Genomic DNA, 23741 nt, shown 5'->3' with positions numbered 1-23741 from the left:
ATTTAACACACACATAAGGCGCACCGGACTATAGGGCGCGTTTTTTATATACAGGTACATGTCCTCTACTACCTTTAAATACCTCTACTGCGTATTTAAAAATACAGCGGGGGCAAAACTGAGTATGACTGTGCTTTATTCATGTATTTATTACAAAGTATTAATCAAACCTGGCAGCTGAGAGAGACACATCGCAGATGACACAGCGCTGTGATCACTCCTAAATTAACTTAAAATCCTGAAACCTGCTGACGGAATATGTTCGCTTTTATTGCCGGTATCCTGGTGCCTGCAGCTAAAATTATTTAGATGAAAAACACCTGCCAGCAGCCGCGGTGAACCCCAGGCTGCCCAGCCTACAGGCTGCTGATGAAGAGATTTCTGCTGTCAGCGCACCGCTGGTATGTGGGGGTCTGAGCGCCTCCGACAGAAATAGATAATCTGGATAAACTGACTGCAATTATTAAGTTTTCAGGTGGACTTTCTCACTTAAAAACATATTAAAACTACTTTATTCCCACTGATCACAGCAAATATAGCTGCAAGATTTAGATTATTTAGATGAAAAACACCTGCAAGCAGCCGCGGTGAACGAAAGGATTTCTCCTGTCGGCGCACCGCTGGTATGTGGGGGTCTGAGCGCCTCCGACAGAAATAGATAATCTGGATGAACTGACTGCAATTCTGAAGTTTTCAGGTGGACTTTCTCACTTAAAAACATATTAAAACTACTTTATTCCCACTGATCACAGCAAATATAGCTGCAAGATTTAGATTATTTAGATGAAAAAACACCTGCCAGCCACCGCGGTGAAGAGGAGGAGACCAGCTGCTGTTGAATTAAGTTTTCAGGTAGAAAAATAGAGCGGGAGCAAAACTGAGTATGATTGTGCTTTATTCATGTATTTATTACAAAGTATTAATCAAACCCATCAAAGTCATCATCCTCTGTTTCTGAATAAAACAGCTGCGCTAAATCAGACATGCCAGTTTCCCCTTCTTCGCTGTCAGTCACTTTCCGTGCAGCGCAGCTCCTCAGAAATAATGCCGGCTTTTGCGAAAGCTTGAACAACAGAGCCAGCAGACACTTTAGTCCAAGCATCTACAATCCATCCGCAAACTGTGGCGTAATTTGCCCGGCGCTGCCTTCTTATCCTGAAACTGTGGTCTCCGTCGGTCATCCATCTCTCCCACGCCGCTCGCAGCCTTACTGTGAACGGCCGCTTCAAACCGATGTCGAGCGGTGGAAGCTCCTTTGTCAGACCCCCGGGATAACGGCGAGCACAGCGTTCATTTGATTCATCTTTTTTTCACATCGGCTGTGAGATGGGCACGCAGCGATGGTGATGCGTGGAAAAAACCACCTAGTCTTCTCAGATACACCTGCCTTTCATCATCTCCTCATCCATCCATCCAGCCTTTTCATTTGCGTTAATATCATATGTCATCAGAGCGCTGTACTGTCTCGCTGTCAGCTCCCAGATCAGCTTCTCTGATTGGTTGATGCGGCGCGTCCAGCAGCAAAACTTAAATTTTTCCATGTCGAGCAGCAGCAGCGCGTTGGCGGTGCGTCAGATGCTTAAACGCTCCCGACGTGCTGCACCAAAACGCGCTGCAGGACCTTTTGCTGCACCTATATGCGCGTCAACCATTGACTTTGCATGTAAACTCGCTGCTTCTGCTGCACCTGCTGGGTCCGGTTCACACCGATGTCGAGCGGTTTGAACAGCGAGCACAGGGTTAATTTGTTTCCCCATGTTTTTCACATCAGCTGTGAGATGGGCACGCATGGAGTTACATATTAACAGCGATGGTGAGGGGTGGAAAAAAAACACCTGGTCTCCTTACATTCAGCCACTCTTTCATCATCTCCTCAATGAGGTGGTCTAAAAAGTCGCAGTTACAACACACATAGGGCGCACCGAACCATAGGGCGCACCGCACATTTTGAGAAAAAAAAAAGACGTTTAAGTGCGCCTTATAGTCGTGAAAATACGGTAGATTAAGACTGTGCCGTTTTTACCCCAGCCCTTTAGGTGGCGGTAATGCGCTTTTTGTGGGTTTCCCGCTGTTCTGTCAGATGGGCATACCCAGTCAGACCAGCATACCCATAGTCAATACCCATTTATCCCTTTAGGTTATCCATTTAGTTTTGTACGAAAAATAAACTTTAAACTACCTCAACGGGCGCTTATCCCTTTAGTCATGTGCAAAAAAAATAAAAAATTTATTACTTACTTTTTGGTGTTTATTGATCTCATCTTAAATAGTTTTTTTTTTTTTGTTCATGACTAACGGGATAGATTCCCGTTGAGGTAGTTTAAAGTTTATTTTCGTACAAAACTAAAAGGATAAATGCAAATCTGAAATTGTGCGCATGCGTATTGACTATGGGTATGCTGGTCTTACGGGGTATGCTCATCTGACTGCACCCCGGCAAACAAGGGTCGCAGTTGTAGTTGTAGTTAGCATACATATTTATGCATGCAAGTAGCTGTAAGCACTTTTACAGTCATGTGAAACATCTACATGTTTGTAGTTAGCTTTTGCAAAATTGTTCAACCCTAATTAGAGTCACTGTGGAAGGCTTCAGATTTTTATTTACATTTTATTAAATCCTTCTCTTACATTGATTTGTTGGATAGCTATAAAAAAAAAAAAAGTATATGTTCCCTGAAATATCTTATTTTTAAATATTGTTTTTCAGATATTTCATACAAAACTCAGAAAGCCTGAAGCTCACCACATAAACATGTCACTTTTTAGTAAAAGTATGATATTTACCTCTTGAAGATTCAACTTGGTTTAGCTATGGTTCCTCTGTTAGATTTAGCTATGGACTTTGACTTGGCCACTCAAAGCATTTCTTTTCCAAGCCATTCTGAGGTGGACTTGATGTGCTCTGGGTTATTGACCTCCTCAGCATTAGCGACGTTTCTTTGAGCTAAAAAGCCATCAACTGATGGCCGGGAATTTTAGCTTCAGGTTTAACCACAGAGGATAATTCATGGTTCCATCAGTTAAGGCAACGTGTCCAGGTTTTTAAACAGCAAAGTAGTCCCAGACCATTACATTTCCACCACTATGCTTTATAAATATAAATATTCCAAGTTTTCTTATTCCAAAACACTGCTGGGATTTTTTTTCAAAACCAGAAGGAAGCGGTAAGGGGGCCATTACTACTTGTTTTTTTTGTTTGTTTTTTTTTTTACAACATTGCATGCATATAGAGTAAACCCCACTCATATCCAACTTCCTTTTTGTTTATTTATCATGTTCATCTCACATGAAGGAAATTACAACCATCGTCCAGAAAAGAAAGCAGTTTGTTATCCCAAGCCAGACATATGAGCGGATAGAGACCACAGTCCTTGATATATTAAAGTCAAAACATGTTTTCGTGTAACCTTATCTCTAGTGGTTAGATAATGCCTCGGAGGCCCGCAGTGCATCATACGGTCACGGGCAGTCACCAACCTTCCTGCCTCCTTGAAGAAACTCAAGAGGTCCCGATTTGGCTTCAGGGCATCCTGTCTACAAACCATAACCGTACACACAAACAGTTACAAATTAGACACACACACATTTCTGCTGAGCAGCAAAGCAAAACGACAGGCAAGGCTGAGCGAGGAGATAACCTTGGAGTTCTAAATGTCCTATGGATTTGCATATTTATTGTTAAAACTCTGATATAGACAGCTGGTGAGCCAGATGGGTTTGTTGCTACTTTGCTTTCTGGGTAGGTTAAAGTCTTTCTAGAAACTTTCAGTAATATTAATGCTTGACATGAAGAGGAGTTTAAAAATGCAAAAAAAAAAATGCTGCAACCTTTGAATAAATTGTTATAATAATCTACAGACAACAGATTTGTCTAAAGAAGATGATCTCTTTTACCTCTTGAACAAGAGCAAAGAGAGGCTGAGGTGAAATCCAAAAAGTTATATACCTTTCCATATTCAGTGCATGTTGTATGATAACCTTATTGTTTGAACCATGGTGAAACGTGTTGCTGTTTAATTGGTTTAACACCTTCCATATGAAATAAACGTCATGTTTGTGTTTGTTCCTGAAGGCCGCGGTGACTTCCAGCCCCAGCTGAACAGTGCCATGCAGGATGTGAGCGATAAATACATCCTCCTGGAAGAAACAGAGAAACAAGCTTTGAGGAAGGCTCTGATTGAGGAGAGACAAAGGTTTTGCTTTTTTGTGGCTTTGCTGCAGCCTGTAGTGGTGAGTCAAAAAAAAGAGGATCATTGTTTTGTTTTTTCATTCAAGTTGCATTACTGTATACAATTATGATCTGTTTAAGGGTTTTCTACTTAGCATGTGCTTTGATGCTTTTAGGATGAAGAGACCTCCATGTTGGCAGAAGTTACCCACCTCCAGACCATCTCTGAGGACCTCAGGGCCTTGACCTCTGACCCACACAAGCTTCCCCCTGCTAGTGAACAGGTATGGAGAAAAAAAAACCTTAAAACACTCCAAAATGATGAATTATTGGTCAGTTTGTGTTTGTTTACAGCCCTGTAACAAACATTATTGGATTTTGTCTTACTATTAATATTCTCCTTTTATACCTACTTCTTTAAGGTGATCTCAGACCTGAAGGGCTCAGACTATGGTTGGTCGTATCAAACGCCTCCTTCTTCTCCCAGTACTACCATGTCCAGAAAATCTAGCATGTGCAGGTAAGCTCACGCAGCTTTGATCCTTATCTCTTATCTCATAGGTACAAATTTGTACCAATAATATATCTGGGATCATTTAGTTTTACATCAGAAATTTGAACAGCCTTTAAAATCCAACCCGTGGCCAAGATGAGCTGGAGAAACAACTTTTGACCACAAATCTTTTCATACAGTGAAGTTTAACAAACATAAATTAGGTTAATCACACTGTGATGATAAAGTTTTTACGATTCAGAGGGCTTTCAGTTTTTTTTAGCTGTTCAGACTTTGACTTTCTCTAATGGTTTCCAACCAGAACTGTTCTGTTTAAAGTCAGAGATCTACCTGGTGGGTTTTTCTTTGGATCTCCATCTATTCTGTTAACATTTTCTACAATGAATTCTTTGGTTTGAAGGGAATTTTAAAACTAGATTGGTTAGTGTTGATATTTGTTTGTAGGTGATTGATTAAAAAAGAATGTCTTTTGTTTTTTGATATAATATCTCACTTTATATGTGACATTTTGAATTTGACAATAGACACAATAGACATTAGTCTGTTTTCAGCTTTTCAATGAAAAGTGAATGTAAGCTAATTTTTTATTCTGTCCAAATTACCTTTGGGTTTTTTTTATCTATTCTAAAAAGTAAAACTAAGTTGTGTCTTTTGTCATCATTGTCCAATTTTAAATGTCACATATTTGGACAAGTTTAACAAAAAAAAAAACATTGTAACAGAACAAAAACAGAGCATTCTCATTAAAATGTTCATCAATCTTTGCGATTTGGTGATTGGGATTGGGAATATTTCTTGCTTATTATTCGCAGTGATTTGTGTAGTCTAAATTGAAATAATCAGAATTTATTTGGTTCTTTTGTATTTTTATGTAATTGCTAAAGGTTTACCATCTGTATTTTTATATGAGTTAGATTGGATCAGTTACTGCTTGCTGCATCGTGTCGTGTTAATCGTTTCCCACCCTGTCTCCTCCACATCCCCGTTATCCTCTGCGCTTTATCTCTCCACTGTGGTCCTCTTTATCCAACCCTTCCTCCTGAACTCCTGTCTTTTGGATACCTTAATTGTCTTTAACTCTTCACGTCGCTGCTAAACCTCTCCCGCTGGTCCTCCCCGTTGTGCCATCCCCCCCCCCCTTTCACAGTAGTCTAAACAGCGTTAACAGTAGTGACTCCAGGGGTTCCGGTGGCTCTCACTCTCACTCTCCTTCCTCCTCTTCTTCCTCCTCTTCCTCACATCACCTCTTTCACCATCATCATCCCTGCCATCGATACCGCAGCTCCACGTTACCCCTGCAGGCCCCGGCTCGGCTCTCTAGCATCTCTTCCCACGACTCTGGCTTCATTTCTTCATCGCAGGACCAAAATGCTTCTTCCAAATCGTCTTCACCGATGCCAGCTGAAACAAAGGTAAGAGAGGGAACAGAGATACTCATATTTATTCCTGTTTTCAATAGAGCTCCCTGCTGAGAGTAAGTCTCCTTAAGACAGACAGTTTTGTGGCTGTGGTAAGCATGTGAAGTCATTTCAGTGCTATTACTGTAGCATAAATATGCAGGAAATTAGGCTACTTCCTTTCTAGCCCAGGGTAAAACAGGTCAGAGTCATCCTGCTATAAAAAAAACCACCGCTGTGACAGATTTTGGTTTGGCTAAACTTAAAGGCCTCAGAATACTTTCTGCTTTATTTTCATTAAATGAATCATAGTTAAATTATATGTTGCCTGTACGTCTTACATGCATTAAGAGTAGGTCTCCATCAGCGGGCCGCACTCGGCTCCGTCTGACCGTTTTACAAAAGTTGTGAGATGATAACGAGCGATTGAGTCCAGGGGATTGTCCGTGCCAGCTTTGAGGCTTGCAGCCGACCGTGAGAGCAGCTGCTTTAGTCAACGTTGTGTCGTTTGCCAGCAACCAGAGTTCCTCAGCCCAGAACACACTGGTTTAGCCGGACTCCAAGTTTTTATGATTCACTGAAGGTGGTTTGGCAGCACAGAGCCTGACCCACATACAGTACAGCCCTGGGAATCACGCCTCATGTTTCCTCACCATGTGAACTTACAGTATCAGAGGCTTTAACTTTCTGAAGGAACTTTAACAAAGCTTCTTTGAAGGCCGTGCATCTAGTGCTGATATAACTCTGCTCCTAGTGTTATCTGGTCTTTTTCTTCCTTACTAACCTGTGGAGACGTTGCTAAAACCACCAAACAGACTCCCCTGTGCCTGCACCATCTATATGCCTTTGCTTTAACGCTGTTTTCCCATCCATGCCTGTTTGTCTGTCCAACCTGCTCGTTCCACTTCCTGCCTGCTGCTCCTTGTCCTCTCCGCCCCAGCCTTGTCCCACTTCCAGCTCCTCTGAGACGTCAGAGACTGGGCAGCTTGATGGTGACTGCAGCAATGCCTGCTCTCTCTCTGCCACTTCGCTTCAGAGTGCTTCTCACAAGGTGACAAAACCTCACAATGTAACAAAAACCACAAACCTGGGCATAATGAGAATCGGCTTTAATTCAGTTGAGGGAAATGGAGGCTGGCAAAGGGTTAAATATATTTTTCAGATTCTCTCAGGTTAAAAAAACAAACTTCATTGTTAAATGTTGCATTTTCATCCTATCTCTCTTTATACATTATAAAACTGCATTTCACTGCAGTCACTGATGCACCTTTTTTTCTTTTTCAGCACTTCTTTGTAGAGTTCAGAGAAAACATTGATACATATTTACATCTGTGGAGTTTAATTTCAAAGTCTAGCTTTTTATTGACCTCATTTCAAAACGCTGTGATCTAAGCCTTCCTGTTCTACCTCTGTCTGTTTTCCTGCTGGAAGATCTTCGCTAAAGGCTTTTATAGCCTTTAATAGTTTTCTTTTCACGAATCATCTATGACTTTCTTCCCTTTCTGCTAAAGAAGAGTATCACACAACATTATGCTGCCATGTTTCACAGAGCAAACTGTGTAGTTTCAGTTTTCATATGTTTGAACAAAAATTCTGGTGACCAAAAAGTTAAACTGTGTTCTAGTTTTGCCGGAGCTCTTCTACCTCTTTTTTCCCCTCTATAGGTCATAGCAAAATACAAATAGGATGTTTTCCTTTCATGGTTTCCATCTTTCTGCTCTTTCATAAGTGCCACATTAGTGATAATACTCCTCCAGTGTGGCCATGGACCACTGGGCTGTTTCTTCTTCCTGCTCAGCCTTATTTTAAATTGAAACGACTTGGTTGGTTCACCCTTTCAGACAGAGAACTAAAAAAACGATCTGAAAGATTTTCTAGGCAAATGTTTGGTAATCCAACCCTGCTTGCCAATCCTGTCTGCTCCTCGATGCTGCTTTTTCCACTGAGTTTCTCTTATAGACCTGCAGAGCACACCTGGACTCCATTTATTGATTTAAAGTCCTTTAAAGCTTATTGCAGGCACTTTGAATTGAATAAATAAAATGCATATAGTTTTAACAGTCACCTTAGTCTGCCACATCATTTCTTATAAAATAAATTGAAGTTTGTTGTTTTAACTTGACAGATATGAAAACAGACTATAAATACTTTGCAACCATCTTTCAGTCTTGTTTTATCAGTTCAGCATTCACTCTGCTCCATATTGATGTTAGCTCATCTGCATCGATTTGTTTGTTTTGCTTTTAATAATTTATCCTGAGTTCTGTCTGGGTTTTTTGTCATCATTTCATGTTTTGTTTCTTTTCCTTTAATTTGTCTCTGTTACCATCTTTGCATCCTCCCACCAACACCAGTTGTCAAACGGTTTCGACCACTACAGCCCAGCCAGTCCCTCCCACCTGCATAGCAACGGGGGCAGTTTGAGCCCAGTTTCAGGCACCGCCTTCCCATTCTTCCCTCCATCCTCTCCCTCCTCCTCCTCCTGCCCCACTCGTTCCTGGTCTCGCCCGGCCTCAGCCTTGCTGCCTGACTATCCCAACTACTGCACATTGGGTTCTCCGATGGTACCTTCATCAAAAGTCCCCAGCTGGAAGGTCTGTCATCAGCTCATGCTTTCCATCCTCCTTGTCTACAGTTTGTTCTCATGTTCACCTAGTTTACTCAGCAGTTTTAGAGAACACGTTTTTGAAAATCAGAAATGTGGAAGATTATTGATAAACAGGGTTGTTTGCAGGACTGGGCGAAGCCAGGGCCTTACGACCAGCCAATGGTCAACACTCTGAGGAGGAGGAAAGACAAGGAGAGTCCAGCTGTGGTGGACAATGGCAGCATAAATGGTAACAGCATGCCTTCAGGCCAGACATCGATCTCTGCACCTCCCTCTGCTCAGACACAAACACCAAGCCAGCAGGAAGAGAAGAGCAGGATCCTGAAGGTCAGCTTCAGATTCCTTCTTTCACCAAAAGTCATTTCTATAATTAATCCAAAGTGCTGTGAAAAGGTATTTTATTGTTTGTTTGTTTTGCGGTCAAACCTAACTCTATCAGATTGTTAAATAAAATTTAAAATAAGATTATTATATACTTGATTAAACAAACCTCACTCCATGTTTAACAGTAACCATCTTTGCCAAATGCCTGGATGATCCACCATCTGCAGCATCAATCTCCTTATCTTGAATTCAGTTTTTTACATTAAAGTGAAGAGCATTGAACCTTCTCCCCTTTGCAGTCTTTAATTTAACCATATTGGAGTTTTTTTTTTTTTTTTGACAGAACCTTACAGGAAATTTTTGTTAGTGAGCGGTACTGGGAATGTTAACCAATGTTCATCTGTTTTTAAATAATGACCAAATCTGGTTTGCTGCAGCACCCAAAGCTTTAGAAATGACTTTATAGTTGATTGTACTTTTTTTTTTATTTCACGTGATCAGGGCATGATGTGTTGTGCTTTAAGATGATTAAGCATACTTCATGTTGTCAGTCAGGTTCTATTTAATTCATTTCCTGATTCTTCAGGACTAGTTAATTATTAAAATCTACAAATGGATTATAAACAGTCATTTCTTAACTGATTTTTGTTGTTTGTTTCTTTTTGTTTTTCTTTTAATTTACTCTTTGTCAGATTGAAATTAGATCTAAAATGTTTCCAATTAGCAAACTCTGATTCCTGAAGCAGTTACATGTTTTTGGAAAGTAGGCTGACAGGAAAGCAGTTACATGTATAACACAGGGGGAGAGACATGTGGCAAAGGACCACAAGCCGAATTCGTACCCGGGTCGACCACGTCGAGGAGTAGAGCCTCTGTGCATGGGTGGTGCGCGCTAACCACTGTGTTACTGAACACAATAGAACGTTTTTATAAAAATGATTAACTGATGGATGCAAGCAGTTGATTTTTATCCACATACATTGTTTTGCATGCAATGCCATCTGCTAACTGTGAGTGAACAACAAAATCCGCCTGCAGCAGACCAGTGTTGTAGTAACGACACGTAAACGATTAATGTTCCCAGTTAATGGCCTCAGTTGATTATGCTTAATGACTTTAATAGCTAAAATAAACTGCACATGGCTTTGTCCATTCAAAGTCTAATGTCTTGATATTTACTTTCCCCCACATGTGGATTATATCTGGATGTGTCAGGCTGATGATCTAGAGGCCCAAAGTGAACTGGCCTTGGCCTTATCCAGGGGTCTGGAGCTGGACACCCAGAGATCAAACAGAGACTCCATCCAGTGCTCCAGCGGCTACAGCACTCAGACCAACACACCCTGCTGCTCTGAAGACACCATACCATCACAAAGTACAACAGTTTGGCTGGAGTTTTTGTATCATACTGATCATGATCAGGGAGGTAACCTCCACATGTTGACCTCTTTCAGTTTCAGATTATGACTACTTCTCTATGGCTGGAGACCAGGAGCCTGAGCAGGAACAGCAGCAGCCGTCCGACTTTGACAAGTCCTCCACTATCCCCAGAAACAGTGACATCGGTCAGTCCTACAGACGCATGTTCCAGACCAAGCGTCCTGCCTCCACAGCCGGTATGCCCAGCACGCAGCCTCCCTATCCTGGACAGGGGAACTACCATCCTGCCACACCAGTCCACACAGGATCCTATCCTCCTGCTGGGCCGTATACTGCCGCTTCCACTGGTACAAATAATTCACAGATGTTCACTAGCATTCCTTAGGATTGGAGCACCCTTTATGAAGGACTCATCCTTCCTCTATTTTCCTTTTAGCAGGTCACGGTCCAGTTATCGTCACCCCTGGCGTTGCCACAATCCGCCGCACGCCCTCCTCCAAACCCTGCGCCCGTCGCTCAGGCTCTGTGGGCGGAGGACCCATTCCTATTCGTACTCCGGTGGTTCCTGTGAAAATCCCCACGGTGCCTGACGTGTCAGGAACAATCAATGGGAGCAGGAGTCCAGAGGAGATCGGACGAGGAGAGGAGAGCTTGCATTCCCCAACATTCGCACAACCAGCAGAAGCTGGCAGCCTTCCTACTACTTCCTGGAGCGGCCAGGCCTCCACCAACCCTCCGACCTTTCCCCTGCCCAGCCAGGCGGTCCAGCAGTACCAGGGAGGGGGCGAGGATGCTGACGAGCAAGATGAAGGAAACATGCTGGTGGCTATCCGTAAGGGGGTCAAGCTGAAAAGGACCCTGACCAACGATCGTTCAGCTCCACGCATCGCCTGACGACATCATCCTGTTGGAGAGCTGCAGTCACTAGAAACCTGATCCTTTCTGGCAGATTTCCACTGAAAAAAATATCTGTGAATCTGGTGAAAAGCTTTAAAAAGGAAAAAAAAAGCTTTCTGTGTTAATAGGAGGCACCAGATGACAACCACTCTGAGACATTTGACATTGACTCAGTTAAATTATTCTGAGGTTGTTTTTGTAGTCATCCAGCTCTGGATCAGAGTGCCCCCTTGTGGTTGTTTCTATATTAAATTGATATATATATATACATACATATCACAAGCAATAAGAGAGCACTAACATCTCAGACATTGAAGATCTGAACCAAAACACTTATTATTTCTGCAGGGTTAAGGTATTGTTGTGTTTAAACTGTGTGGAATGTTAGAATAAGCTCCTGTGAATATTTTCTCTAAAAGAAAACAAAACCTTCAGCTTGTTATATATCAGAGTGAAATAACCACTGTCTGACACCATCAAAGGAAGACCAACCGTCTCATATTTTGGTGCCTTTGCAGAAGTCATTAGTTGGAGCACAAAGAGTGCAATATTTAGGTTCTATTAAAGGTACCTTAGTGGCTGATTGACACAAAGCTGTCCTTCACAGCTCAGAGACATAAGCACAGCACAATCCACAGGATCACATGTCTGAGTTGCTTTGTATAGCTTAAAGAAGTAGTGCAGATAGAAGTCGGCGGATTTGTTCTGAAATATTTGCTCACTTTAGTTGTTTTTTTTTTTTTATAATTTGTAAATAATTTAGCAAATCTCAGCAGAGGATGAGTGTGTTGGTTTTTTACTTTCTTTGCATACCTGTTGTTCTACTTCATCTTGTCAACCTCAGTTTCAGAACTTTAGAAAGATGTAATTATCATGACCCGTCCCTGCATCAATATGGTTTCCTGTTAAATTCTACCCCATGTTTCGGATTTCTAATTTGTTTATTCTGGAATGAGATATGTTAAATAGATTTGTTGGTTTTATTAATTTACTCTCTATTAGAGCAGAGTATCAATGTGCCATATCAAGATACCACAGTAATAGAAATCTCAACTGAGACAAATTATTTTTGATGTAAAGATTCTGTAGGCCAGGTTTATGGGAGTAACAAGGATGTATTTCTGCTTACATCCACTAAGTACAAATATAATTTCCCTTAAAATGAAGATATCACAAAAATATATGATTTATAAACCATAAGTAACCTTTTAGTTGTTGTTTTATATAAACTATGACAGGATGATGGGATATGAGATTAATCCTCATACATCAGCATTAGAATATAAGCTAAAGAGGCTAATTAGTGCTACTAGGTCTATAATTGATTTGCATTTCAGTTCAAGCACTGTGAGAGCATGGCTACTACAAGATGTATGAAAATGTAAATAATTTTCACCGTTGGTCAGTCCAGGAGCTCAAACACACACAACACGTTTAATTTATTTTCTTTTTTCAGTGTTTTAATTTTGTCTGGGTTCTCATTTATTACTACTTTGTCCTTTAAAAGATCAAAGAGACAAAGTTGCTTGTTAGTTTTCAGTGTAAAAAGATGTAAAACAGATCAGAGTTTAGTGTGCATCAGTATTAGAAGTTCAAACTTCATGATTGTGCACAGCATTATTGTAAATGTTCCTCTGAGTCGGTACAGATGTCTATTGGTTTAGTTTATTTGCTTGTACAGTTGTTTTTGGCATGGCTGAACATTGGACTGAAACCATTATATGAACCAACATGACAGCTGTTTCCTGAAGGCAGTTTCATTTTGATAGGTCCACTTTCTTTTCTGTTTAAATGTCTATACTATGAACTTGTTATTCCCATAATAAAATTATTAGAATAAATATATGATATATATATATATAACCTATGAGTAAGAAGTTTATAGTTTGTAAAATTCTAAACACACAGTTTAACCTGTGATGTAGTTTAGTTTTTAGCTCATTTTCTCCCAGTGGAGAGTTGACCTCTTCCTGCCTGTATAGTTCAAGCTTCGATGCAGTTTATTTTACCAGATAAAAGTGATAATTTTAGAAATATAATAAAAAAGTGTAATTAACCTACCCTGGCTCACTTTTTTTCCATTTGTTTTGTTTTCTTGGTTGTTTGTTTTTTCCAATATATGACAAAAAAATATTTAGTGTAAGACAAGAAACATTTCAAACCATGAGAAACAGAAATTATAAAGTAATCGTACCTCTTGTACATTTTCTTGACATGACAAATTTTCTCTTTTTAAGGACAAACATTTAATATGGAATTGCAAAAAGAAGAGGATGTACCAATCTTTTCGAAACAAGAAACTGAAAGGTTAAACTGTTTAATCAAAACTTTAAAAAGTACACCAAGTTAATTTCATAGAGGAGCTTATTTCACCAGTCCAATCCAAATTTCATATTCTTAATTGGGGATTTAAGTGATACACTAATGTATCACACTATTGGCAACTGGTTGGGAAAATATTTGACATCACTGAATAAAATCCATTGCAGTTTACTTTTAAAATTAAATACATGGCCTTCAACATAAAGTGAAAGGCAGGGGGTGTAGATTAAAGGTATAGTGGTAGATTTTTGTGAATTTCTGTATAGAACTGCCCTCTCCACTTAAAATGCACATGCGCAACCCTGTACCTGCTCCCGAGGGAACGCCTATTAAGTCTGTTTAAAAGTTGCTGTTGCATGCTCGTACAGCTTACTTTCCAAAAGAAGTTTGCAGTTTTTCCACTATGTCAGACTCATCAGCTGTAAGTGAAAATGGGGATGAGCACATAGGACGGCCTTACGTAAACATATCACCAGAATAATGGACAATTAGGAGGACCACTTATTTTGATGATCCACCTGGAAAAAGAACATCCTCCACTATACCTTTAATATAGATCTGAGAAGCATCAGACAGGCCCGTTGTTACATTGGGGGAGCAGCAATAATCCCTTGCTCAGGTGGGAACATTTATTGAAGGGCTGTAACCTCTACAAATCTGGGCTTTAATGAAGATAGAAACTGTTTATAGCCAAATTCCCATCTTTTTTAGAAGGTTGTAAACCAGAAATCATTATTTCCTCAACTGCTTTACTGTTCATTGTTTTGTAGATCTGTCATTTTAAGCTAAATAAAACATTTTTGTAACGTGACAAACTGTACATGTAATGGTGGGGTGTTGGCCGGCCCTAAACAATTTGGTGCCCTAGGCAACATTTTAGCTGCCGCCCCCTTGCATCACTGTGCAGTACTTGCATGTCTGCTAGTGTAAATATACTCACAAGAAACTAAAAAGCTTTGTATTGGACATTTTTTTATTTACATAAAACAATTTTCACATAAAAAAAAACTTAAAAATAATTAAAGAAACAAAAAATGAACAGATGAAATACAATATAAAAAACGTATATAAAGTATTAAATTTAAATACTCCCAAAAAAAGTGTAAACAAGTGACTTTAATTTAAATGCAATATAAATGGCTTGTATAAAGTATTAAATTTAAATACTCCCAAAGAAGTGTAAACAAGTGACTTTAATTTAAATGCAATATAAATGGCTTGTATAAAGTATTAAATTTAAATACTCCCAAAGAAGTGTAAACAAGTGACATTAAATACAATATAAATATGGCACTGTGCAAGGAAAGAAATCAAAGAAATGAGTAGGCACAAAAAATACAATGATTTAAATAAAGAAAAAAAAATAACAGGATAGTTCTAGTGGTGTTTTTAGTCTCCCTTAACTTGAATTACTTCAAAAACTATATACTCTCACATGACTACAACTTTACTGTCCTGGGTTTTCTTGAAGCAAAGTCATCTACAACATCATCATATGACAGCTGATTTGAGACCACATGATTAATGCTTATGATGGAAAGTCCACTGAGACGTTCTTGCATCATAGTAGATCTCAGGTAAGTTTTACAGTAATCAGTTTAAGCTTGGAGAAGCTTCTTTCAGCAGCAGCCACCTTAACAGGAAGAGTGGCAGAGATTCTTAGAGCAACCCACGTGTTGGGGTAAATTTTTGCTATTTTCTTCTCATGCAGAAGGGCTAAAAGTTCCAAGTTTGTCATGTTTGTTGATGGCAATGGGAAATGTTGCATTTCCCATGTGAGTTCTGCTCCATCAATGTCCTGCTGGCTGTCCTGGGTCAGAGACGTACTTAGGGTTTAACACTTCTGTAGCAGATCTTTTTCTTCTAAGTTGGGGAAATCGAGGAGCACACCAAACATGTTATTCACTTCTCCAAGATTCTGAAACCTCTCATCAAGTGAAGAAATGGCAGTATCCATGACAACATTAAAAATGTGGTTTCCATTTTTGGTAGTGCATCTTGAATGGGCTCATCTGGACACTCATAGCCAAAGTGAGTTTCTGTGGTTCTCAATCCCTTTTTTTTTTAGTTCAGCCTCCACATTCATGTCTTCACACATCTCCTATGCTATTGTCTGTGCATCAGAAAATCCACTGTTTTTGTAACTGCTGAGGGAATCTCTGGTTTTCCTCAGCAAGTCGACAGCTACGTCAAGCTGCATGGAGGGTGACTGCATCAGTTTACTAACATGCCGGATTTAGCAGAGAACGTTATACCATATGGCTGCACAAATGCAAAAGCAAAATGATAATAATGTCTAATAATAAACAGATGATTTAAGGAAATAAAGTCAAATTAAATTAAATAATATAAACAAAAAAAGATGCATGCAGGATGTACACTAATGTTTATATTATACAATATCATTTTTGGATTAGTAATAATTCTTATTACTGTAATTTATTGTTATTACCGTGAACTGCAAACTGCAGTATAATATACTATAGCATGTGGGAATGCTAAGGTTACTGTAACATTAACACTTTAACACTAACATAGTTTAACATGATGAACAAGCTTAATAATAATATGAGCTATAACACAGCTAATAGCTAGGCTCATAACTATGGAAAATTAATAGTATTTTGAATGACTAATTCCACCTGGGAAAAGGTAAAATAATCATGTCAATGGTAACATTATAATATCTGCTGAATAAATCTAATATATACACAATTGCCGGAGGATGGCAAGATGGGGGCACTCAAACCACTATTTTCCAACAACTGGGCCCTTCCATAACATGGACTGATTTTAAAGATAGCGCTCGCTATTTATTGATTAGCAAACTATGTCATGCTCACGGCTAATGCTATTATCGATCATTGTTCTGCAACAGCAAAATAATATCATTCTCATCATCTTTACTGTAACATTACCTCTATGAGGTTCCATTTGTGTCAAAAATAAGCAGATGTAAAATGTCTAGATATACAAATGGAACCTCATATATGCCATGCTACAATTGATGTAAAGATGTCGAAAATGTCTGAAAGGTCGGATACAGGAGAGAGCGTATCTGGAGCTGGAGACCAACAAGGCCTCCCTCATCCTTGGCCCGATCTCAAAGGATTTTTCTAAATATTTGAAAAATTGAGCTTTCATTTCATATAGTGGCATCTGGCTGTTGTTTTTTTAAGGTTACTTTATACTTTTATACTTTAAGTAGTTTTTGGAGCACATACTTTTTTACTTTTACTTGAGTAAAGAGGTCAAGCAGATACTTCAACTTTTACCAGAGTGTTTTTAAACTGCAGTATCTATACTTCTACTTAAGTAACAAATGTGTGTACTTTTGACACCACTGCACAGGGTGTATACAAAATGAAATTTCATTTACTACAGCCCTCAATACATTTCCATTTCTTGAACTGCAGCAATAATAAAATGTAAACATGGTGATCAAATGTAAACATAAGACAGAGATGCGATTAACAGTTTTTCAAACATTCGGCACTTTTTTTTTTTTTAACCCCATTTTATACAACATTCAGTAGTCTGATGGCAGTGGGGAAGAAGCTGTTCTGGAATCTGCTGGACCTGCATTGGATGCTGCGAAGCCTCTTCCCAGAGGGCTGCAGGGAGAACAGTCAATGGTGTGGGGGTGAGAGGTCATTTATAATGTAACGGGCTCGGGAGGGAAGAGGAGCCCTTATGCTCTTCTCTGCAGTAAATATATTTAATTGTTAATTTAGGATAATTGTTTCATCAAATAGATTCATGCATCTTAAGTCACATTCAAAATCTGTACTGAACAGTGAGTGACAGCATTAGCAGTTCTACAAAACTATCATTGGGTTACGTTATTTGAATGATCACATTTCACATCAAAAAATAATATTTTCCACAGCTTTAGTCTTGAAATAAAATCCAGAGTCTCTGTGTTCAAGAGCAAGTCCATATGTGACTGAGTCAGAGAAAAGACCATCAATACATGATGCTGCAGCATCCATACATGAAGAACTGGTCTTCCAGCCTACATCACTGCAGACAAAGCAGAGCTTCAGCCCTAATGCTTTATATTCAGCGGTTCTAATGAATTACTGAATTAATCCACATCATGTTTTAACCATGGGTGGAAAGGAAAAATTTACATTTACTTGATTGATGTACTTAAGAACATTTCTTTAATTATTTACTTTATTTGAGTTTTTTTGAGTTTTTAGTTGTTGCCATGTGGCCAGGTTGTTCAGATAAGTTCTCAAATCAGAGTTGTAGTTTCTTTGTGGTAATAGATTCAACATTAAACCTTTACAGTTTGAGAAGAATCAAGGCTCACCTGTTTTCTTTTTGGTTTGTTTTTGAATAATAAATAATAATCAAGATAGCTGTATTTATTTTTTGTGCTTTTTTATGCTGAAGTTCTTTACAAGTGGTGTAGAATATTGGTAACAGGTGGTTCTACGCATCAAGTTCTTTAAAAAGACTGAAAATTACACAGAAAAATACTGATATTACAACATTTGCTTGTATTTTTGAATACTAATACTTATTGAATCCTCACTTGAATATTTTGAAAATTCAATACTTCAACTTGACTGAGTAACTTTGAATTGTAGTTAAGTAAGATTAGACAATGAGTATCAATACTTTACTCAAGTACTACTGTTGAGCACTTCGTCCACCACTGGACATATGCAGTGGAGATTATTTTACTCCAAAGGTCTGAATGGGTGTGTACATGGATGCAAAACTGAATGGCGATTGGGAAAAAAACACCTCTCTCATTCGGATTGAAATTTCTTTCTAAATTCAGATTTATTGCACAATATTTCAAGTAGAAAAGCTTAGAAAGCGGCCAGTGAGCTTTAGAACTTGCTCCTTTGCCTCATTAAATGCAGCTTTGACTGAAGTCACCTTTAGGTGAGGATGAAACTTTATTATTGCACAAAAAACGTGCTTTTTTGTTGTTAATTAGCTGCAATTAGCAAGTTTTTCCCAATGCTTCTCACGCACGCGCGCGTGCGCACGCACACCCGCTGCCATGGAAACGGAGACCTGTAAAAGTAGCAGCCATCTTTAACGGATCCTTTCTAACCTGGACCTTGAAGCTTGAACTGCTGCAGTCTGTGATTCGCTAACCTGTTAAAGATGTGCAGACAACCAGAGGACAACAACTTGTGGGACGATCATCTGGAAGGTTTATTTCACTCCTTTACTATGTTAATTTAAAAAAATTGAATTGAAAAATTATTATTTTAATGTTTTTTCACGAAGTTGTGACAGCTAGCTTAGCATCTAGCATCCATGACATCTCAGAGATTAAATGTGTTTTTTACTGAATTTTGTCAGAAAGGTTAACAGCGATTTTATTTTATTAAAAAAAAAAAACATTTGTGTTTCAGAAAAACACCTTTGTTGAATTTTATGTGAAATGTTTGAAAACTAGATGGAGCTAGGTCTATTATTTTTAAAAAATGCCCTGAAAATAAGTTTGCTCTGTATGGAAATGTTGGTGAAAATACATTAAATAAATGTAAAAAGACATTAGAAGGACATTTAACATAATATATAATCAAGCCAAACTGTTTAGTTTCCTATTTAATAAAAGAAAAAGATTGTTTTTTATTATTTTGGAATTTCAGTGCATTTTAACTAAAAAAAAGAGATGAAGATTCTTAAGTTGTTTAGTTTAGTAAATGTGTTTAGGAAATGATATATTTTTAACCAGTGTTTTAAAAAACATTGTTTTTATGTATACATTATGTATTCATTTACTTTTTATTGGTGGGAAATGGGAGGAATGATAACAGAGATGCTATGATGTAAAACAGAAACAAAATTTGGTTTGAGAGAATAATCTATGATGAATTTAATGTGGAAATTGTTGAAAAAATACAAAGAAATATTTCAGGATAAAACGGATTTTTTCAAATATATTTGAACTTGAAAAGGAAGGTCTTTTTTAAAACATGCTGTGGTAAACATATTGGTCTCCATGGATACCTCAGTAGAATGCATTAAATAACTTTAGGACTTTTTAAGATGGCATATATTTTAAACTTTAATGGAAGGTCAAAGGTGTTAAAACAAGGTTGATTTTAAAAGTTTTTTTTTATTATTTTTACTCTAGGATGCACCGAGGAGGGGGTCTGATAAGCTGAGAAATTATAGATCTGAAATTTAAAGCTTGATGTTATCAAGCCTTTATTTCTTTTAATTAAGATAATTTTCTGCTTATAGTGAATGAACTTCAAAGATTGATGATTATGTTACCAAATCAGCCAATGAAACTTTTTTGTAGAAATAAAGAAATCTATCTAATAGATCAAAACTATTTCTAATTTGGTAGTATGTGTTTATTGAAAACAACTTTACTGACAGTTTAAAATGTCCTTTAATCTGAATTTATCTTAATGTTTTAGTTCCCAAAGTGGGGGTGTGTGCCCCCTAGTGGGAGCACAGTTTAATTGCAGGGGACGTGGTAGAAATAAACTAAATAAATGGACCATTTAGAGCTAATTATTTTTGTAATGATAACTTTCTGAAAATAAAATTCTTAGCCCTATTTAACAGTGAAATAAATATTTAGATTTAAAATAAACTTACAATTTCATGGTAGTCTTGTGATTTAAAGGATATTGTAGTTTTTTTGTTCGAAACTTAGTCGTCAGCAAGATAGCTGGTGAGGACCAGCAAAATGTTCCTCTTTACAACAATCAGTCCTCAATGTGATGGTGAAGTCAGAAAACTGGTCCTCAGGCTGATGCAGAGACAGGAGAACACAATCATGTTCACATTTGTCTTATATATGAATGTTTGTCTTAATGTATTTTCGTGTGTATGTGATCTTTTACAATAGTATTTTTTATCTTAACACTAACCAAACCACTACCATTATTTAGTTTTTTTTATTGAGTTGTTTTAGCTCAGATTGATGATCTTATAGATTAAATCTACTTAAACTTTACAAACTAACACAGGCACATCCAGCAACCTAAAATAAAGCATTTATTTCTTTTCAATTAATGTTCCTGGTCAAATTATTTTTTTTCTTACAGTTCCTGACGCCGCGCTTCCAGTTGATCCTGACCCGGAGCCCCAACTCTGGATAGAGGATGAGGGTAATTTAAATCAGTACCCCATTAACAGTGAGGATGATAATGAGGAGGTAGAATTCAGAGAACTAGCTGTGGATTTAGTGTATGATATAGAGCTGATAGACCTCGAAGCCATAGAGTTGGTGCTGGAGCATAATGAGGAGGTGGTACACCTCGTAGGCATAGAGTTGGTGCTGAGGCATGAGGTAGACTTAGAAGTAATAGTGGGGGAGGATGAGGAGGAGTTAGATACTTATGATGATAATTTTAGGGCAATTTTTGGTGAGTCTCCTGACACCACAAGCTCTGAGGAAGAAGATCATGATGAAGACCATGAAGACGATGGCGACCTTCCACCACATCTTCGGATTCCCCCCGACTTCAGCCTTCCATGGAACCACGAGGAGCCAGAGGAGTCCCTGGAGTGCCAAGAAGACCGCGTCTCTAGGAAGAGGAGAAGAGAGGAAGATGAGGAAGACCATGAAGACGATGACCACCTCCCCCCACATCTTCGGTTCACCCAGAGCATTCCCCCCGACTTCAGCCTTCCATGGAACCACGAGGAGCCAGAGGAGTCCCTGGAGTGCCAAGAGGACCACATCTCCAGGCTTAGGAGAAGAGAGGAAGATGAGGAAGATGATGAAGACGATGACCACCTCCCCCCTCATCTTCGCTTCACCCAGAGGATTCCCCCCGACTTCAGCCTTCCATGGAACCACGAGGAGCCAGAGGAGTCCCTGGAGTGCCAAGAGGACCACATCTCCAGGCTTAGGAGAAGAGAGGAAGATGAGGAAGATGATGAAGACGATGACCACCTCCACCCACATCTTCGCTTCACCCAGAGGATTCCCCCCGACTTCAGCCTTCCATGGAACCACGAGGAGCCAGAGGAGTCCCTGGAGTGCCCAGAAGACCGTGTCTCCAGGAGGAGGAGAAGAGAGGAAGATGAGGAAGATGAGGAAGATGATGAAGACGATGACCACCTCCCCCCGCATCTTCGGTTCACCCAGAGGATTCCCCCCGACTTCAGACTCCCGTGGAACCACGAGGAGCCAGAGGAGTCCCTGGAGCGCCCAGAAGACCGTGTCTCCAGGAGGAGGAGAAGAGAGGAAGACAATGAAGAGGAGCTCCCTGCGAAGAGGCCTTGTATCGAGAGGGATGTTTAAGAGGACGAATTTCACCAAGATATCATTTATTGTTTGTTTTCATATCTGGCAGGTCAAGGGATGCCTTAAGTAGCGTCTTGCACTGTGGCTTTTCTTTACCCCGCTGCTAGATTTAGTTTTTTTTAAGATGTTAGGGTGTCTGGCAGGTCTAGGGATGCCTTAGGTAGCGTCTTGCACCGTGGCTTTTATTTACCCCGCTGCTAGATTTAGGTTTTTTTAAGATGTTAGGGTGTCTGGCAGGTCTAGGGATGCCTTAGGTAGCGTCTTGCACCGTGGCTTTTATTTACCCCGCTGCTAGATTTAGGTTTAAGTTTTAGATGTTAAGACTTTTCTTTAGCACAGACATCTGAGGGCATGACAACTTAGTTTGGAACATGAGAGCTGGTTAAGGCAGAAATGATGTAGCATGTTCTACACCTAATATCAGAGCTGGATAGTCTGCCAGCTAAACAGAAGACAACACAAACAAAGGATTGATAGAAGAACAAGAAGAATGTTCAACAAGATGAAACACAGAGTGGAGGCAAGTTAACAAAAAAACAAATAAAAACACCAGAAGACAAAAAATGAATCCTGGTTGAAAACCACAAGGAGGCAAACCAATCCAACGAAACAGCTGGACATCGCTGCTGAAGACAACGTGGAGTTGAGGTCAACTTAAAGTCTTTAGGCAGAGAGAAAAGGCTGTAGTGGAGGCTGATTAGAAGCTGTCTAGAGCAGAGCTTTCTCACTCCATTCCTCTACAGCAGTGTTTCTGCAGTTTTCAGATGCATCTCTCCTCCAACACACCAGGATCAAACAAACAGCCTTTTACCAGACCTCTGCAGAGCTGAATGACTGATGAGGGAATTCAGCCCTTTGATTCAGGTCTGATGGTGAAGATATGTGACTAAAAGCTGCAGCATAGCAGCTCTGGTGGAGTGAAGTATGAAAGCCTGGTCTAGAGCAGGACAATGCTGCTGGGGACAAACTGGATACAATGGACAGAGACACAGCTTGTGGTGATCATCAGTTGAACTGGTCTCTGGGATGTTGGTAAAAAGGTAGAGATGACGCTTGATAATTGATTTTAGACCAGTTTGAGGCAGAGGACAGGACTGATGTAGGGATTTGGGTTGTGAGTGGCACAGACTGTTAGAAACAGCTTTCCGATGTGACTTGGTCTAGTTCTAGATGTTCCTCTGGTCAGTTAGTTTTCAGGCCTAGTTTGAGGGAAAAGAACCCTCTGCAGAAATATTCTCCATATGATCTAGGCCTGTCCTGACCGCAGTGGATCTCTTCTGTGTTTTTTGAATCCCATGTTGGAGCGAGCCTCTCCAAGCTTTGGGCCAATCAGAAGATGCTGATGAGATCTGCAGCAACCAAACCAGAGGAGGATCATCTGCGCTGCTGACCTTCACAAAGAGTAAGAGCATGTTCAGTAAGGAGCAACAATAATCCATCATTTAAATATAAAGTCAACATTTCAGATGGCCTCACTTAGTTTTTCATGTTAATTTCAGACACTGTGGACGTCCTAAAGCAGAACTCCTGTGAGGAACCGGGACATCCAGGATGGTGAGGAGCTTCCCAGTCCCCACCTGAGGACGGCACAGAGAAAGACTGGAACAGAAAACACACAGAGTAAGACTTTATTAACACCACAAACCCACAACTCAAGCTTCCCAGGCCTGATTAAAAGCTAACAATCATTGAAACACTGGAAGACTAAGATTATGATGAAAACAACATCCTGCCCAGATTTAAACTTGGTGTCGAGGAAATTCTGTAGATGAATTTGTCATATTTTTTTCAGGGAAAGCAGGTAGAACATGGAAGCAGTGTTCTAGCAGACGGATCACACTGGAATAGAGTCCATCCACACGAGTTTGGAGGTATGTTGGTTG

General features: G+C 39.5%; 1 protein-coding gene and 1 long non-coding RNA gene across 2 annotated transcripts in view; both read left to right on the top strand.

Moving 5' to 3' along the window:
- LOC119777084 (protein MTSS 1-like) overlaps window positions 1-13348 on the top strand; it is a 56857-nt gene extending 43509 nt beyond the window's left edge. The window contains exons 8-17 of the mRNA XM_038275863.1: window positions 4073-4230; window positions 4345-4452; window positions 4591-4688; window positions 5830-6094; window positions 7020-7130; window positions 8434-8673; window positions 8814-9014; window positions 10227-10386; window positions 10466-10738; window positions 10828-13348. Of these exons, the coding sequence (XP_038131791.1) occupies window positions 4073-4230; window positions 4345-4452; window positions 4591-4688; window positions 5830-6094; window positions 7020-7130; window positions 8434-8673; window positions 8814-9014; window positions 10227-10386; window positions 10466-10738; window positions 10828-11285 (2072 nt within the window). The 3' untranslated portion in view covers window positions 11286-13348. The remainder of the gene's footprint in view (window positions 1-4072; window positions 4231-4344; window positions 4453-4590; window positions 4689-5829; window positions 6095-7019; window positions 7131-8433; window positions 8674-8813; window positions 9015-10226; window positions 10387-10465; window positions 10739-10827) is intronic.
- Window positions 13349-22096: 8748 nt separating this feature from the next.
- Window positions 22097-23717, top strand: LOC119777135. Its single transcript, XR_005279879.1, has 3 exons — window positions 22097-23260; window positions 23358-23478; window positions 23651-23717. It is a non-coding gene; the product is annotated as an uncharacterized LOC119777135 (long non-coding RNA).
- Window positions 23718-23741: the final 24 nt, after the last annotated feature.

Source organism: Cyprinodon tularosa, unplaced genomic scaffold, assembly GCF_016077235.1.
Source record: "Cyprinodon tularosa strain WSP-4 unplaced genomic scaffold, ASM1607723v1 ctg98, whole genome shotgun sequence".
Classification (NCBI taxonomy): Eukaryota; Metazoa; Chordata; class Actinopteri; order Cyprinodontiformes; family Cyprinodontidae; genus Cyprinodon; species Cyprinodon tularosa.
The sequence above is the reverse complement of the archived record's forward strand: the minus strand, read 5'-3'. Positions and strand labels throughout refer to the sequence as shown.